The following is a 19,366-nucleotide window of genomic DNA, read 5'->3' as shown; positions in this document are numbered from 1 at the left end:
AAATATAACCCTTGGAAACTTATATGCATCTAACATAGAAGCACCTAAATGCTATTGAAAGTGAGTATAGAAGTGGGGCATAAATTGAGATATTGACAGTAAGACAGTATTAGTAAGGTACTTTACATTCAATTGAAATCAATGGATAAATCACCCAGACAGAAAATCAACAGGGAAACAGAAGTCTTAAACGACACAAGAGATCCCATAATTTTAATTGATTTACATAGAACATTTTACCCTAAAGCAACAGAATATACATTTTTTCATGTGCACATGGAACATGTTCCAGGACACACCACCTGTTGGGTCACAAAAGAAGTCTCCATAAATTTACAAAATTTGAAATCACATCAAGAATGTTCAACAATGACAATGGGATAAAAGTAGAAATCAATTACAAGAAAAAAAAAACTGAAAACCACAAACACATGAAGGTTAAGTAGTACCCTAAACAATGAAGGGTTAACAAAGAGATCAAGGGGGAAAAATCAAAAGATACCTTAAGGCAAATGAAAAGACAAGGACCCCAAATCTATGGGACACAGCCAGAGCAGTTCTAATAGAAAAAAAATTTACAGCACTATAGGCAAAGCTAATAAACAAGTTAATCTCAATTTAAAAATCTAACCTTAGAAGAAGAAGAAAAAAATCTAACCTTACACATAAAGAAACTTGAAAAACAACAACAAATAAAGCCCAAATCTGCCGGTACTGACTAGCAGGCCCAGAGTGACAGAGGTATGATTGCTGTGACACAGGATTGCTGTGAAAGGGAGGACTAAGGGACTGCCTGGATAAAGAAACCAGACATCCCCGATTGCCTGCCTCTTTAGGCTTTTATTGTAACAACAGTTTGAGATAAAGTTTATCTTTAAGATACAGTCAGTAGGGTAAGTAAGCTTAGCATAAGACTGGTTGGGAAACAGTTAATTTTTCATTAAAAATTACAGAAGCATTGCCCTAGATGGTTTTGCTCAGTGGATAGTGTAAGCCTGCACACTGAAGGATCCCAGGTTCCAGGCTCAATCCCCAGCAGGCAGCGTGCAGGAGGCAGCTGATCAATGGTTCTCATCATTGATGTTTCTATCTTTCTCTCTCTCTCTCCCTTGCTCTCTGAAATCAATTAAAAATATTTTTAAAAATTACAGAAGCATTTATTAGGAAAAAATGCACATAATTTTAATCACATACAACCCAAGGTAACTGAAAACATTGAGAGATTAGGCTCAGCTCTGAGTGACAGCACACATCAGAGTCTGCCTGAAATGAGGAAAGTGCCAATTTTCACATGGAATGACTGGCTCAGATCCTCACTGCAGAGGGTGGTACAAGAACAACTATCACAAGGCTCCTTGGCACTGCACCATTGCAGCTGTCACAGTGGGATCTGAATCACAGTCATTAGTAGTATCAACAAGATACTACTAATAATTTACCAGTCAAATTAGACCTCAGGCAAATGTAATCTAGAGAACAGTGCGTACAAAAACAGCCTCAACCATGACAGTCTACATTTGTTACTTGGTGGACACCTATGGGCTTGCAGGAAAAGCCAACCTATGCTGGATCTTTAATGTTGAATTGTGAACATTTGTAAGGCTTACACCTGACATCAATGGAAGTAAAGCAGTGGCTGGCAGTTTTGAGGATATTCTTGGCTGGCAGGGCAAAGATTGAAAATAACAAACTAAAATATTATCTTCTTAATGTGAACTCTATAGCACAATTCCCAGCAAAAAGCAACACACACAAAAATATATGACAATATTACACAGGGGGACTCTACAGTGAACAGTAATATGTACAAATATATGGCAAATACTTATTGACTAAAGGAATAGTGAATTTCAAGAGCAACTTAATATTAAAAAAGAATATTTATCTCTGTAGGGCCTAGTCATTCAATACCCATCTGGGAGCATTACTGGTCAGGGCACATGGGAAGGCAACCCATTGATGTTTCTCTCTCACATCGATGTTTCCTTCAATTTCTCCCTCTGCCTTCCTCACTTTAAAGCATCAATTTAAAGAAACTAACAAAAAAGCAATGAGTACTAATAATGACCAAATTTGTCAAAGTTCATAAAACTTCAATGCTGTGAGTTTTGGGAAGTATATGACTTAATTTGGAACAGGCTTATATGTACCAGTTAGTTACACTAATAGGATTTCCTTCCTGTGAAATTTTCAAGATACTCTGAAAGTATTTGTTAAAATTTAAAGTTATTTTTAAAAATAGGAAATTATACAGTATCTATCCAGTGTATATTTTCACATTGTATTATTGCAGGGGCAATAAGGCAACATGAAGGTTTTCCTACATTTTTACATTAAATACAGTTCTCAACTTTGAGTTTTTTTAATGATCTTTCCAAGGAAAAAGGACAGCTGAAGGTTTTCCCACCTTCTCTATACATATACACTATTTCTCCAGGTGCATTCTCACATGTCCAAGAAAGGCTCAGCGACATTCCTTATGTTTGTACACTTATTGTTGGGTGTGAGTCCCTTCATGATTTGGTAAAGAACTAGGATAGCCAAAGGCTCTTCTACAATCTTTACATGACAGGCCTTCTCTTCAGTGAATTCTTTCATCCTTTACAATAAAATTTAAGAAACGAATGCTTTTTAACACTCTTACATTTCTAGGGTCCATCCCCAATATGAAAAATCATACATGATGGCACAGCTGAGAGATAAATGAAGGCTCTTGGCTATTCTTTACCAATTCTTTACAGTGTTTACCAATATATTTTATTTTCACTTGTCTGTAAAAACGAGTTGGGAAGCTGAAGGTTTTACCACATTCCTTGCATTGATGTGGTTTCTCTCTACTATGAGAATTTTTGTGCATTAATAAGGAACTGGAATGACAATTGGCTTTCTCACATTGCTTGCATTTTTAGGGTTTCTTCCAATTATGCATTCCATGGTATCTAAGAGAAAAGGGTTGGCAAAACAGTTTAACTCATTTCCTATTCATGAGTCTTCTTTCCGTTGTGAGTTCTTTTATGTCTTCGAAGATGTGAGGCACAACTGAAGTCTTTCCCACACTTCTGACATTCATAGGGATTTTCCCCAGTATGAGTTCTTTCATGATGTTGGAGGATATCTAGAGCAACGAAAGCTTTCCCACATTGCTTACATTCATAGAATTTCCCCCCACTATGCATTTTTTTATGACTTCTAAGAGATTGGGAAAGACAAAAAGCCTTTCCACATTGCTGACATTCATAGGGTTTTTCCCCAGTATGAATTTTTTCATGACATTGGAGGTAAGTTACAGAAGAGAAAGCTTTACCACAATACTTACATTTATAGGGTTCTTCCCCAGTATGAATTCCTACATGACATCGAAGGGAAGTTACATTAGCGAAAGATTTGCCACAATGCTTACATTTATAGGGTTTTTCCCCAGTATGACTTCTTTCATGATGTCGGAGGTTACCTAGAGCAACGAAAGCTTTCCCACATTGCTTACATTCATAGGGTTTTTCCCCAGTATGAATTCTTTCATGACAATGGACAGAAGATACATTAGCGAAAGTTTTGCCACAATGCTTACATTCATAGGGTTTTTCCCCAGTATGAATTCTTTCATGACGTTGGAGGGAAGCTAGAGCAAAGAAAGCTTTCCCACATTGCTTACATTCATAGGGTTTTGTCCCAGTATGAGTTCTTTCATGACATCGGAGAGAAGATGCATAAGAGAAAGCTTTACTACAATGGTTACATTTATAAGGTTTTTCCCCCGTATGAGTTCTTTCATGACATTGGAGGTAAGTGGGATAAGAGAAAGCTTTGCCACAATGCTTACATTTATAGGGTTTTTCCCCACTATGAATTATTTCGTGACGTTGGAGGGTACTTAGAACCATGAAAGCTTTCCCACATTGCTTACATTCATAGGGTTTTACCCCAGTATGAATTTTTTCATGGTATCGGAAGGTACGCAGAGTAAAGAAGTCTTTTCCACATTGTTTACAATCATACGGTTTTTCCCCAGTATGAGTTCTTTTATGATTTTGGAGGGAAGTTGAATAAGAGAAAACTTTACCACAAACTTTACATTCATAGCGTCTTTCCCCAGTATGAGTTCTTTCATGATTTCTAAGGGAGGTTGAATAGTAGAAAGCTTTCCCACAGGGGCTGCCTTCATTGCTTCGAATATTGTGGTGATGCCTGAAAGCTTTCCCAGGTTCCTTACATTCATAAGGGTTTTCTTCATATTCTTGACATAGGTATAGGTTGGGTCCAATGTGAGAGCTCAGGTGATTATTCAAGGATAAGTAAAGCATGAATATTTGCCTACCCAAGGTGACTTTAGGTTGTTTTATTTCAGTAGGAGTTTCCCTCTTTTCATTATGACTTGGAATCTGGCTGAAGTTTTCTCTGCATCGAATACCATCCTTCCTGGTACAGACTCTCTCTACCGTATGACTGCTGTAAAAATCAGAAGCATATTATTAATACTCTGTTAATATTTTAATATGTATTAATAGTATGATGATGACATTTTTACCGTTTTCAAGGAAAGTGCAGGATTTCTGTACATTCTGATTTTTGAAATTGCATATCCTAAAGCCTCTGATATAGGCTGGATCATAGACATTATGAAAACACTTATATTCACTAATGGAACATCTGTATATTGTTTCCAAGTATAATTAGTTTTTATACACTAAACTTTAGGTCACATTTCAGAAAAAAACATTTTGATGAGATTATTCTAAGAGACAATAAATTTAAAACTGGGCTGATACAATTGGATTACCTGTTTTTAAGATTGTTTTGTGGCTCAGTGATTTAGCATGGACCCATGGGGTTGCCAGTTCAATTCCCCAAAAGGGAACATGGACAGACTGTAGATTTATTAACCCCAGTACAGTGCATGCAGGAGGCAACCAATTGATTTTTCTACATCTCCCTCACACCTCCACACTCTAAAATCAATAAAAAGATATATTCTCACCACCTCCATGGCCAAGTGGTTGAGCACAGACCTCTGAACAAGGTCACAGATCAATTCCCGGTCAGGGCAAATGCCAAGGTTCTGGTCTTAATACCGAGTGTGGGATATGCAGGAGGCAGCCTTCATAATTCTCTCTCATCATTGATGTTTCTCTCTCTTTCTCCCTCTCTCTACCTCTCTGAAATAAATTTAAAATATTAAATGAATAAGTAAATAAAATATATAAAAACCTATTTAAAAAAACAAAGATGCTCTTAATGCTTTCTCGTGTCAAAGTGACTCACCTAAGATTCATCCCATGATATTCATACTTATCTTCAGTGTCATGGTCTTCACCTTTTTCTTCTAAAATACATGCTAGAAAAAGCATTGTAAACTATTAACACATTAAGCGCCCAGTCAGTCACCAGTGAGTGACACTATACTTTTCGTCTGGAAGACAAAACAGGCTGGGAGCTTAATGTGTTAAAGAATATAAAAAATGGTTAGATTTTAGGTACACAATAAGCTGTGATGTTCCTAGTTTAATTACCAATGTATTCCCTTTCTGTATGTCAGTTCTTGAAACGGCATTGATTAGCAAGCAATAGTACTTTTCTAATTGATTAAATAAGTAACAAGTTGGTGTAGGCCAGAGTCACTCTGTGGTTAACCGTCAACCTATGGACCGGTATGAACTGGGAGGAAAGGTCAATTCCCAGTGGGACCCATTTGTAGGCTAGGTCCCCAGTGTGAGGCGCACAGGAGGTAGCCAATCAGTGATTCTCTCTCATCATTGATTATGCTAGCATTCTCCCCAACTCCTTCCTCTCTAAAATCAATAAACACATATTTAAAAAAAAAAAATTGTGAAACATACCTACTGATGCCAGGTTCCAGAAGGTTTCCAACATCACATCTGCATAGAGTTTCTTCTGGGTGGGATTCAGGAAAGCCCACTCCTCCATGGTGAACTCCATATTAACATCCTCAAAGGCCACTGAGTCCTAAAACATCCCACATGCACATATAGGAGAATGGGTTAGACAGACAGAACTGGGGACCTATATATAATTCATAGGAAGTTCACATAGGACACATGGTCCCCAACATTCACTCTATGACTTGACTGTAAGACTATTATTAATTTGCTGCACTCACTTTCTCAAGAACACATGAAATTTATTGATATGATTTTACTGTGATCACTTCAAGTCTTCTTTGCTCTCTAATGTCAGGGTAAAGAGAACCTTGAACAACTTCTATATTAATAAATTACAATACTTCTATTTTAAGCCCATCAATTTTCTGTGAGAAAATTCATCTCTACTATAACCACCATTTGATGCAGCAGTCCATGAAAGCATACTGTCACATCTGCATAAAGTTTTAGTGACTACAATAAAGGTCTGGTAGCTTTCTCTTCTATTCTCATCACTGAACAGGAGAGGCCAGGCAGTGTGTGGAAATTCCAATGAGAACAAAATATACTTGGCCATATTGTGCTGAAGTACTCCAAATTATTAGAAGTAGGGAGATACACCCAAATGAATGAAAATATTCTTGTGGAGGAGTATGAATGGTCATTTGTTTTTATAATATTTGTTAGTAACTCAGGTTGACTTATTTTTGCATCTCTCATTTCATGGAAATAAGAAGTTAGAGTTAGAGCTCAGGCATGAGCAAGACAGGGAAACTTAGCCCTCTACAGAATTCCTCTACTCATGAACCTGAGAGTTATTTCATATTGATTTTTAGGACACATAGACACGTATATTGAAATCATAAGATCACACTCAAAATTCTGGCAGAATTGTAACACAGTAATTGTGGCCTGGACGTTCAGGAACAATTTAACACTTGGCATGTACAGGGTCTTTATTGAAGCCTGGAATATTTTCATGTTGAAATGGCACATGCTTACAAAGTACATAAGAGGTCAGGGGGGTAATGAAAATATCAGGTAGAAAACTCTGTAAAATTTGTCTCAACACTATGTTCTACTCCTGAAACTAATACAAAATAAAATTAAATGTAAACTGTAATTGGAATGTAAACTATAAATGCAAGCATATGTAGTGTTTATGGATAGAAAAAATTAATATCATTAAAATGTCCACACTACACAAAGCAATCTATAGCTTCAATCCAATTCCTATCAAGATACCAATGCTGGCCCTAGCTGGCTCAGCTCAGTGGATAGACCATGACCTGTGGACTGAAAGGTCCCACATTTGATTCCGGTCAAGGGCATATGCCTGGGTTGTGGGCTCGATCCCCAGAAGGGGGCATGCAGGAGGCAGCCGATCAATGATTCTCTCTCATCATTGATGTTTCTATCTCTTCCTCTCCCTTGCGCTCTGAAATCAATAAAAATATATTTTTTAAAAAGATACCAATGCTGAATCTCACATAACTAGAGCAAATATTCAAAAATATTATATGGGACCACAAAACAACCTGAATAGCAACAGCAATCTTGAGATAGAAGCACAAATGTAGATGAATCACACTACCTAATATCCAACTGTACTACAAAGGCTATAGTAATTAAAACAGCATGGTCCTGGCATAAAAGCAGCATATAAATCAGTGGAACAGAACAGAGAGCCCAGAAATAATCCCATGCCTTTATGGTCACGGAATACTTGACAAAGGAGGCAAGAATACACAATAAAGTAAAGATAACACATCCAATCAATGATGCTGGGAAAATGCCAAAAAAAGGAAACTAGAACAGTTTCTTACACCATACACAAGAATAAACTAAAAATGCATAAAATACTTAAATGTAAGACTCAAAACAATAAATATCCTAGCTGAAAAAACTGGCAATAAAGTTGTGGACATTACTCCTATCAATACTTTTTCTGATATGTCTCCCCAGGAAAGAGAAACAAAAGAAAAAATAAACAAATGGGACTGCATCAAACTAAAAGGAAACCATCAACAAAATAAAAAGGCAAAAAAAAAAAAAAAAACAGTGGGAGAACATATTCACCAATGAAACCTCTGGTAAGGGGTTATTACCCAAAATTTATAAAGAATTTATACAAGGAACCCAAGATGGCGGCATAGGTAAACACACCTAAACTGTGGCCGTGCACAACACTTTCAAAACTACAACTAAAAGACAAAACATCTATCACCCAGAGCCACGGGAGGGCTGGCTGAGTGGAAGTTCTACAACTAGACGGAAAGAGAGGGGAGCATTCAGTGCACAAACGCTGAAAAGCTGAGGTACGGTGGCGCGCACGCGATACTGGCTAGCAGCGGATTCCGGCTGGCAGCAGGGGTTGCTTTCTTCAACCCGAAGGGTCTCGCACGAGACCCAAACTCCTACGGGGAGAAGCTGGACTGTCTGCCATCGGGTCGGAAAGTGAGGGTGGCTTGCTTGTAGAGCTGCGTGGAGGAATAATTGTTTGCTGCGCTGGGGCGCAAGATGCAGGGACATGGTTGGAGGCGCTGGACGGCTGGCTGCCAACCATAGCTGTTTGCCACACCCTAGCCTAGTGACGCCCTGAGACCCTGCCCCACACAACCTACAAACTCACCCAAGCTCCAAGCAGTGGCTTTTGCATATGAATGGCCTTCACTATCGCTGCTAACTTGCAAACTGGTTCAGACAGCTCCATAATCTACAAATCCCAAGCAGGGAGGAGAGGACTGTAGTTCTTGCTGTAGCTCCTGCAGGGTGACCTCAGACAGTAGTTGACCTGCACCCCATTAGAGATCCAGAGCCAGTGTACCTAGTGGTCAGTGTGAGACACATATTTCAACTCCTCACATCCATAAGTGACACATTCATGAGGCAGACTCAATGAGCACCAAAGCCCCACTGAAACAAGTCCTGTACCATAAGCCTGTCTCCAGCGCAGCAGTTCTTCCATTATAAACACAGCGGGTTCCCAGAGCCAATTGGCCTGGAGGACAATTCCTCCCAGGATACCAACAGCAATCAGGGCTTAACTACACCAAGACTTTGCACTCAGCCAACAAAGGGGTGTACCAAGAGCGATCACCTCGGGTGATTGGGGAGGCTGAGCTACTGGCCCCTGTGGGTCACCTACCACACAAAGCCGCTCCATCAACACAGGGAAGCAGCCAAAATGTGGAGACACAGAGGCATGTTGTGAAAGGGGGCAATGGAGGAAAGCAAACTATGGGACAACATGGAGTTCAGGAACACATTTATAAGGTTACTCAAGAATCTTCTAAAAACTGCTGAGAAACTTGATGAGACCTTCAAGGACCTTAATGAGAATGCCAAAAAAAAAAAAGGAAAAGGACCAGTCAGAAATTAAGCATACACTGTCTGAAATAAAGAATATACAGAAACTCAACTGTAGATCAATGTACCCCAAGAATCAAACCAAAGATCTGAAATATGAGGAAACAAAAAACACCCAACCAGAAAAACAAAAAGAAAAAAGGATCCAAAAATATGAAGATAATGTAAGGAGCCCCTGGGACAACTTTAAGCGTACCAACATCTGAATTTTTGGGGTGCCAGAAGAAGATAGAAAGCAAAATATTGAAACCTATTAGAAGAAATAATGACAGAAAACTTTCCCCACCTGGTGAAAGAAATAGACTTACAAGTTCAGGAAGCGCACAGAACCCCAAACAAAAGGTATCCAAAGAGGACCACACCAAGACACATCATAATTAAAATGCCAAGGGCAAAAGACAAAGAAGGAATCTTGAAAGCAGCAAGAGAAAAACAGTTAGTTACCTACAAGGGAGTACCCATACGAATGTCAGCTGATTTCTCAACAGAAACTATGCAGGCCAGAAGGGAGTGGCAAGAAATCTTCAAAGTGATGAACAGCAAGAACCTACAACCAAGATTGCTCTACCCAGCAAAGCTATCATTCAAAATTGAAGGTCAAACAAAGAGCTTCACAGACAAGAAAAAGCTAAAGGAGTTCATCACCACCAAACCAAGATTACATGAAATACTGAAGGGTATTCTTTAAGAAGAGGAAGAAGAAAAAGGTAAAGATAAAAATTATGAACAACAAAAAGACATCAAATACATACCTACCAACAAGTGAATCTAAAAATCAAGTGAATAAAAAGTCTGAAGAACAGAATGGACTGGTGAATATAATGGAATCAGGGACATAGAAAGGGAGTGGACTGACAATTCTCAGGGGGAAGGGGGTCTGAGGGGTGTGGGAAGAGATTGGACAAAAGTCTTACACCTATTGATGAAGACAGTAGTGGGGGGTAAGGGCATGCGGTGAGGTGGGGAATTGGGTGGAGGGGAGCTATGGGGGGGGAGAGGAACACCTGTAATAATCTGAACAATAAAGATTTATTTTAAAAAAAAGAATTTATACAATTTAACACTAAAAAAATAATTTAAAAAAGGTGGTGGGTTAAGTTCCTGATCAGGGCACATGCCCAGTTTTATGTTTGATTCCCAACTGGGGTGTGAATGGGAGTCAACCAATAGATGTTTTTCTCTACCTCTCTCTCCTCCCCTATCTATCTCTCCAAAATCAGTAAAAAACATACCCAACAGTGCTGATTTAAAAACATGAAATAAATAACAGCAAAGAAAACAGCTTATACAAAAAGAAAAATGGGCAGCACAGTTTGGCTCAGTGGATAGAGAATCAGAGAATCGGCCTGCGGACTTAAAGGTCCCAGGTTCGATTTTGGTCAAGGGCATGTACCTTGGTTGCGGGCATATCCCCAGTGGGGGGTGTGCAGGAGGCAACTGATCGATGTTTCTCTCTCATCCATGTTTCTAGCTCTATATCCCTCTCTCTTCCTCTCTGTAAACAATCAATAAAATATGTATTTTTTTAAAGAAAAATGGGCAAAGGACCTGAACAGATACTTCCCCAAAGAGGACATACAGATGGCCAATACACATATGAAAAATGAAATTAAACCCACACTGAAAAATCACCTCAAACTTGTCAGAATGGCTATCCTAGCTAATAAAGAGGGAATATGCTAATTGACTACCACACCCTCAAAGATGGCATCACGCACAGCCACCAGATGGCGGTGCCCAGCCCCCTCATCCCAGCTGGGGCAGCAGGCATGCAGCACAGCTGGACCCGCCCCCAAGCGGGTCTGGGGAGCAGGCCCAGCCATGCCGCACCTGCCTCCAGAGTACCCCAGTCCCCTCAGCCCCCCAGCCGCCCAGGGCTGGCCCGAGACACAGGAAAGCCACAGATGTTGGCTGCCCAGTCACACAGGGCTGGCCCGAGGCGCAGGCAAACCTTGGATGGTGGCTGCCCAGCCGATGCTTGAGGTGCAGGCAAGCATCAAATGTCAGCTTCCCAGGTGCCCAGGGCCAGCCCAAGACACAGGCAAGCCTTGCATGGCAGCTACCCAGCCGCCCAGGGCCACCCAAGGCTCAGGTAAGCAGAGCCGGCTGAGGTTTGAGCTGCTGGCAGTGGCAGCAGCAGAAGTGTGATGGGGGCATCGCCTTCCCCTGATCGCTGGGTTGGCGCCGGCCCCTGAGGGCTCCCAGACTATGAGAGAGGGCAGGCCGGGTTGAGGCCCGCCCCCCGCCCATTTTCAGGCACTGGGCCTCTAGCCATCAATAAAGGCACAAAGTACAAGTGTCAGTATGGAGTTTCCTCTAAACTTAAAAATACAACTGACTCATAACCTGTTGGGGAGCACATGAGACTTGGTTGGAAAGGTTGTAAGGAATTATTAACATGGGGGAGAGGGTATGCGTGCATTTCTACCTCCATAGAACACTGTGGATTCCAGCTGGCCAGATTAAACCCTGCCATGGCACAGCATGGGACCAATCCTCTTCCAGAAATAAAGAATTTGGGCCTGGAGACTCCACAGCCCCAAATGATGCACCTTCCCTGGACCCAAATGGCTCAGGGAATAACCTGGGGGATGATGCTGAAGCTGAGCAATTATTGGAGTGTACTCACACTCTACACATTCCAGATAACTAACCATTCCTCTTTTTGTTTTGTTTTTTTCATAGCTTGTAAAATCGGAACTGGAGCAGTAAATGCAATTCACAGAATCCGATATTCCAAAGCAGAAAGTTCGCTGCCTCCCTCTGTCTTCTACCAGTACATTCAGCAAAACAAAAGAGGGGACGACCTTGGGAGCACCCGAGACTTGATTGGAAAGTTTGTAAGGACATTCCGAGAAAAAAGAAGTGTGTGGAAGGCTGCCTGCCTTTTATGGAAATTCCGACTTAGGGAGTGCTAAAAGCAGGGCCAGTAATTATTCCTTGACCTTTCCAAACAATTCTGTGCATGTACAGACACCGGGTGTTTACTGGAATCCTTATACTTAATCTTAGGGTGTCCTTGCTTAAAGGATATTACAAACACAAGTTTGCTCCCAAAATTACTTACCTTACTGATTGTATCTGAAAGATAAACTTTATTTTCAACTGCTGTTACAATAAAAGCCTAACGAGGCAGACAGCTACCTTTCTCACTTCTAACTGCCAAGGGCCCTTCCATTACCTCTATAACTTGTTTCCTAAGCCCATGCCTTCTAAGAATTTCTTCTTCTATTTCTGTGATTTCCCAAATAAATGTTCTCTCATAGTTTGAGTCTTGGCTCTGAATTCATTCCCAGCCAGAATTCAAGCACCTGTTACTGAACCCAGAACCGGTCCAACCTCTTGGGTCTAACACGAGGTGCTGCTCCCACCATGCCACCTCCAACAGACATGCTCCCTCTCTCAGGCTTCAGCTCACAGTGAGGGGGTGCTCAGCTGGATTCAGCATAAGGTTCTGACCCAAATGAACTCCCAATCTCACAATCACTAACCCAGGACACACCCTTCTGACTTTCCCAGATTTTCTCAATGTGCACCCATACCCTGGATGCAAAACTTCAACCGATGCCTAGAAACAGGCCCAGGGGGACCACAACTAAGACCTCAGAAGGGCATCACCCCCTCCCGCAGGTGCACTAGTTCCCCCAGCTCTCCAGGGCTGTAGCTTCTCTCACTGTAAAGGCTCCCTCCATGGTGGGTGTGAGCAGGTAGGACACCTGCTGGGAGAGGCTCCCCAGGAAGGTCAGTGGGCCTTCAGGTACTTCCCTTGGCAGGCTCAAGGGCATGGGGGCTTCCTTAGCTTAAAGCTCCTGGCCTCAGGCCTCTGCTCCCCCCTGACGTTGCTCTGGGCCACCACTGATATTTCAAGCGACACAAAGCCAGAGGTGGAGAAATGGGAACCCTACTACACGGCAGGTGGGAATGCAGATTGGTGCAAACTTTATGGAAAACAGTATGGTTTCCTAAAAAATTAAATATGGATCCGCCGTTTGACCCAGTCATCCCACTTTGAGGAATATATCCTAAGAAACCCAGAAATATCTATCAGAAACAATGTAGGCACCCCTATATTCATAGTAGCACCATTTACAATAGCTAAGATCTGGAAACAGCCCATGTGCCCATCAGCAGATGAGTGGATAAAAAAACTGTGGTACATTTAGACCATGGAATACTATGCAGCAGTAAAAAAGAACAATCTCTTACCCTTTGAGACAACATGGAGGAACCTGGAGAGTATCATCATAAGTGACATAAGTCAGTCAGAGAAAGACAAGTATCACATGATCTCACTCATATGTGGAATCTAAGTAACAGAAAATAAACTGATGATAGGAGTGGATCCAGAGACATGGAAGCATGGAAGAGAGTGTGGAATCTCAGAGGGAAGGCGGGGGAGGGTGGGTGGGATGAAATCAACCAAAGGCCTTAAATGCATATATGTATAACGCACGGACACAGACAGTAAGTTGCTGAACACCCGGGATGGGGGAGGAGAAGGAGGGAGGGGGAGGAGAGAGAGGGCTGGAGAGGATCAATGGGAGAAAAAAGGCGACATATGTAATAATTTCAAAAATAAGAAATTTTTTTTTGAACGGAAGTACACACCCTAGCCGGTTTGGCTCAGTGCATGGAACATCACCATGCAGACCAAAAGGTCCCAGGTTTGATTCTGGTCAGGAGCATGTACCTTGGTTGCAGGCTCCTCCCCGGCCCAGCTCTGCTTGGGGCTCCTGCAGGAGACAACCAATTGATGTGTTTCTCTCCCACATCAATGTTCCTCTCTGTCTTTGCCTCTCTCTTCCACTCTCTCCAAAAATCAATGGAAAAATATCCTCGGGTGTGAATTTGCATCATTTTTTTAAAGAAAATGGTACATGATTTGGAGACAACCTAAGTGCCCATCAGTAGATGAGTGGATTAAAAAACTGTGCTACATCTATACTGCTATAAAAAAGAAGGAACTTTTACTATTTGCAACAGCATGGATGGACCTGGAGAGCATTATATTAAGCAAAATAAGCCAGTCGGAGAAAGATAAATATCACATGATCGCACTCATATGCAGTAAATAATGAACAAAAAATGATGAACAGATATTAATCCAGAGACTAAGAAACACTGAACAGACAGTCCAACCTCAGAGAGAAGGCAGGGGAGGGGGGAGGGTTAAGAGATCAACCAAAGGAATTCTATGCATGCGTATTAGCATAACCAATGGACATGGACACTGGGGCTGTGGGGGCTTGTCCAGGAGGGAGAGAGTGGCAGGGGCGGGGTCAATCGGGAGAAAAGGAGATATATGTAATACTTTAAACCAGTGGTCGGCAAACTGCGGCTCACTAGCCACATGAGGCACTCTGGCCCCTTTAGTGTGGCTCTTCCACAAAATACCACGTGCGGGCGCACACTTTCAGTGCGATTGAAACTTCGTGGCCCAGGCGCAGAAGTCAGTTTTTGGCTCTCAAAAGAAATTTCAATCGTTGTACTGTTGATATTTGACTCTGTTGAGTTTGCCGACCACTGCTTTAAACGAAACAAAAAGAAAAGGAAAATGGTGCATATACACACAAGGAGGACTGTTATTGTATTATTCAGCCATTAGAAAAATAAATTCTGCCACTTGTAACAACACATTCCTGGACCTTGAGGGAAGGATGCTTTGTGAAATAAGTCAGAAAAAGAGAAATGCCACATGTTCTCACTTATCTGTGGAACCTGTAAAAAAAACAACAACTCCATAGATACAGAGCAGACTGATGGTTGCTAGAGGTTGCAGGAGTGGTGTACAGGGGTGAGGTGGGGGTCAAATGGATGAAAGGTGTCAAAAGGCACAAACTTCCAGTTATTAAATAGTCATGGAAATGGAGCTTACAGCACAGAGACTGCAGGTAGTAATACCATATTTCAGAGGTGAAAGTTCCTAAGAGTAAATCTTAAAAGTTCTCTTTACAAGAAAAAAATATTCTGTAAGTATATATGATGACTGATGCTAACTAGACTTATTGTGATGATCACTTCACATTACATACAAATATCTAATCACTAGAGGTCCGGTGCATGAAATTCCTGCACGGGGGGGGGGGGGGGGGGGGGGGAAGGGGGGAGGTATGTGTCCCTCAGCCCAGCCTACACCCTCTCCAATCTGGGACATCCCTCTCACAATCCAGGACTTCTGGATCCCAACCACTTGCCTGCCTGCCTGCCTGATTGCCCCTAACCACTTCTGCCTGCCAGCCTGTTCACCCCCTCTCTGCTCCCCTGCCAACCTGGTTGATACCTATCTGCTCCCCTGTTGGCCCAATTGCCCCTAACTGCCCCCCCCCTGCCAGCCTACACCCCTAACTGCCCTCCCCTGCAGTCCTGGTCACCCCAACTGTCCTCCCCTGCAGACCTGGTCCCCCACAACTGTCCTCCCTCTCCTGCAGGCCTGTTTTCCCCCAACTGTCCTCCCCTGTTGGCCTGGTTGCCCATAAGTGCCCTCCCCTGCTGACCTGATCACCCACAACTACCCTCCCCTGCCGGCCATCTTGTGGCAGCCATCTTGTGACCACATGGGGGTGGCCATCTTGTGCAAGGGTGTGACAGTCAATTTGCATATTACCTCTTTATTATGTAGGATTATGCTGTACAACTTAAACTAATATAATGTTGTATGACAATAGTAACTTAATGAAAAATAAAATCCCTTCTATAAAACAAAAAGATTACAGTGGCTTTGAAAAATTGCAATCACCTAGTGATGTCATACCCATCACAATGTCATCGGGAAATGCATTGCTCAGATGTTTATGATGATGCTGGTGTAAACAAGCTTCCTGTGCGGCCAGTCCTATGAAAGTCCAGCACATACAGTTACGGTCACTACATAGAAACCTGATGATGAGAAACTGGTTCCTAAAAGACCTATACGCGGAAAACTACAGGACACTGAAAAAAGAGATAGAGGAAGACGTAAACAGATAGAAGAACATACCATGTTCATGGATTGGTAGAATCAACATCATTAAAATGTCCATACTACCCAAAGCAATCTACAGATTCAATGCACTCCCCATCAAAATACCAACAGCATATTTCACAGACCTAGAAAGAACTCTCCAAAAATTCATCTGGAATAAAAAAAGACCCCGAATAGCCGCAGCAATCCTTAGAAAGAAGAATAAAGTAGGAGGGATATCCATACCAGATTTCAAGCTGTATTACAAAGCCACTGTTCTCAAAACTGCCTGGTACTGGCACAAGAACAGACATATAGATCAATGGAACAGAATAGAGAATCCAGATATCGACCCAAACCACTATGCTCAATTAATATTTGACAAAGGAGGCATGAACATACAATGGAATCAAGACAGTCTCTTCAATAAATGGTGTTGGGAAAATTGGACACACACATGCAAAAAAATGAAACTAGATCACCAACTTACACCATACACAAAAATAAACTCAAAATGGATACAGGACTTAAACATAAGACGGGAAACCATAAAAATACTAGAGGAATCCACAGGCAACAAAATCTCAGACATATGCCAAAAGAACTTTTTCACTGACACTGCCCCTAGGGCAATGGAAGCTAAAGAGAAAATAAACAAATGGGACTACATCAAAATAAAAAGCTTTTTTACAGCAAAAGAAAACATCAACAAAACAAGAAAGCCCACTGCATGGGAGAACATATTTGCAAATGCTAGCACTGATAAAGGTTTAATCTCCAACATCTACAGGCAGCTTATGCAACTTAATAAAAGGAAGATAAATGATCCAATAAAAAAATGGGCAACGGACCTAAACAGAATATTTTCAAAAGAAGACAGAAGGAAGGCCAAGAGACACATGAAAACATGCTCAAAGTCACTTATTATCCGAGAGATGCAAATCAAAACAACAATGAGGTACCATCTCACACCTGTCAGAATGGCTATCATCAACAAATCAACAAACGACAAGTGTTGGCGAGGATGCGGAGAAAAAGGAACCCTCGTGCACTGCTGGTGGGAATGCAGACTGGTGCAGCCACTGTGGAGAACAGTATGGAGTTTCCTCAAAAAACTGAAAATGGAACTCCCATTTGACCCAGTAATCCCACTCCTGGGAATATATCCAAAGAAACTAGAAACACCAATCAGAAAGGATATATGCACCCCCATGTTCATAGCAGCACAATTTACAATAGCTAAGATTTGGAAACAGCCTAGGTGCCCGTCAGCAGATGACTGGATCAGAAAACTGTGGTACATCTACACAATGGAATACTATGCTGCCATAAAAAAGAAGGAATTCTCATCATTTGCAGCAACCTGGATGGAATTGGAGAATATTATACTAAGTGAAATAAGCCAGTCAATGAAAGAAAAATACCACATGATCTCACTCATTTATGGATAATAAAGAACATTATAAACTGATGAACAAAAAGATAGTTACAGAGACATTAAAGCAACAAACAGACTTTCAAATTACAGGGGGAAAGTTAGGGAGAGGGGGGGTAGATAAGAAATCAAACGAAGGACTTGTATGCATGCATATAAGCATAAACAATGGACGCAAAACTCTGGGGGGTGAGGGCATGTGTGGGTGTGGGGTGGGGGGGGGTAATGGTAAGATATGTACACATATAATACCTCAATAAAAAAAATTAAAAAAAAAAAAGAAATGAACTTACCAATAAAAAAAAAAAAAAGAAACTGGTTCCTGTATTTGCTATACTATCCTCTTTATCTTTGTGAGCTTTCTACTTAGTGAAAGAAAACTTTGCTGTGAAGCAGTATGCTGTTTGATGCGGGCAGCAGCCTCAGAGGTCTTGTGTTGACTGTGCCTTTTGATTGCATCACTGCCTCCTGGGCTTGATTGAACCTGTTTTTTGTAAATTTCCTGGCCTAAGTGTACAGTGTGATAAAGTCTACAGTCGAGTACAGTAACGTCCTAGGCCTTCATATTCACTCACCAATCACTGACTCCTGCAGAGCAGCCTCCAGTCCTGTAGCCCATTCAGGGTCAGTGCCCACACGGATGTACCATTTTCTATCTTGCACACCACATTTTTACTGCACCTTTTCATAAATGCTTACTACCACTGCATTACAATTGCCTACAGCCGTGGTCGGCAAACTGCGACTCGCGAGACACATGCGGCTCTTTGGCCCCTGGAGTGTGGCTCTTCCACAAAATACCCCGGCGGCCTGGGCGAGTCTATTTTGAAGAAGTGGCGTTAGAAGAAGTTTAAGTTTAAAAAATTTGGCTCTCAAAAGAAATTTCAATCGTTGTACTCTTGATATTTGGCTCTGTTGACTAATGAGTTTGCCGACCACTGGCCTACAGTATTCAGTACAGTAGCATGTTGTACAGGTTTGCTGCCTAGGACCCACAGGCTACACCATATGGCCTAGGGGTGTAGTAGGAAACACCATGCAGGTGTGTGTAAGAGAACTGAAAACAACAAAACAGCCTCAAGACGGACTCCACAGGTTCAGGGTGCATGTCTGTATGTACCTGCAGTTTCACCTCTCCCAGGAGTAAAATTCTAACCCAGTCACTCTGCAACTTGCTGTTCAACACTAATCTGTCTAAAAGCCTCCTGCTGTTTCTTCCCCTAAGGAAGGGTGATCCTGTCTGAAGCAATCCCCTCTTTTCTTTTGCTAATAAACTGTCAAAGCCACTTGTTTTCTGCCTATTATAAACGCCTTCCACTTTGAACAGCTCCTCAGAATCTATTTATTAGATGGGATGAGGCCCCTTTTGTGAATGGGAATCAAGCCAGTTAGACCTTCCACTTACTCAGCTGAAGTTTGCTTTCACCACAAAACAAATAGCTGATAAAGATGCTGTGACTCAGAGAAGGGAACATGGCGTTTAGGATCCGGGGGAGAGACTGGAAATGCAGGCATTTGCTGCAGAGCAGGGCCTGGGGGACAGGGGGTGGACTTGAGAGCCTGCTCCACAAACATCAAAACTCAGGAGAAAACGGGATCCTTCTGGGGAGAAAGGAGGGACAGGGGCCCCACAGACCACAGCTCCTCCCAGGCACGAACCGCGGAGACCGAGTCACCATTGTCCCCACTGACCCTCCACGCGGTCACCGCACCAACTGCGGAGCCGGGGATGTGGGTGCAGAGCTG

The 19,366-nt window shown here is 42.0% G+C and overlaps 1 protein-coding gene across 1 annotated transcript in view; it reads right to left on the bottom strand.

Annotated features, from left to right (window-relative positions):
- LOC307100248 (uncharacterized protein) overlaps positions 1-19,366 on the bottom strand; it is a gene marked incomplete at its 3' end in the record, with an annotated part of 127,214 nt that overhangs the window by 64,963 nt on the left and 42,885 nt on the right. The window contains exons 2-4 of the mRNA XM_079772636.1: positions 5,835-5,961; positions 5,260-5,332; positions 4,316-4,446 (exon numbers count right to left, since the gene is read on the bottom strand). Coding sequence (XP_079628762.1) covers positions 4,316-4,446; positions 5,260-5,332; positions 5,835-5,961 — 331 coding nt within the window. The remainder of the gene's footprint in view (positions 1-4,315; positions 4,447-5,259; positions 5,333-5,834; positions 5,962-19,366) is intronic.

This window comes from Cnephaeus nilssonii (assembly GCF_951640355.1).
Source record: "Cnephaeus nilssonii genome assembly, chromosome: 5".
NCBI lineage: Eukaryota > Metazoa > Chordata > Mammalia > Chiroptera > Vespertilionidae > Cnephaeus > Cnephaeus nilssonii.
The sequence above is the reverse complement of the archived record's forward strand: the minus strand, read 5'-3'. Positions and strand labels throughout refer to the sequence as shown.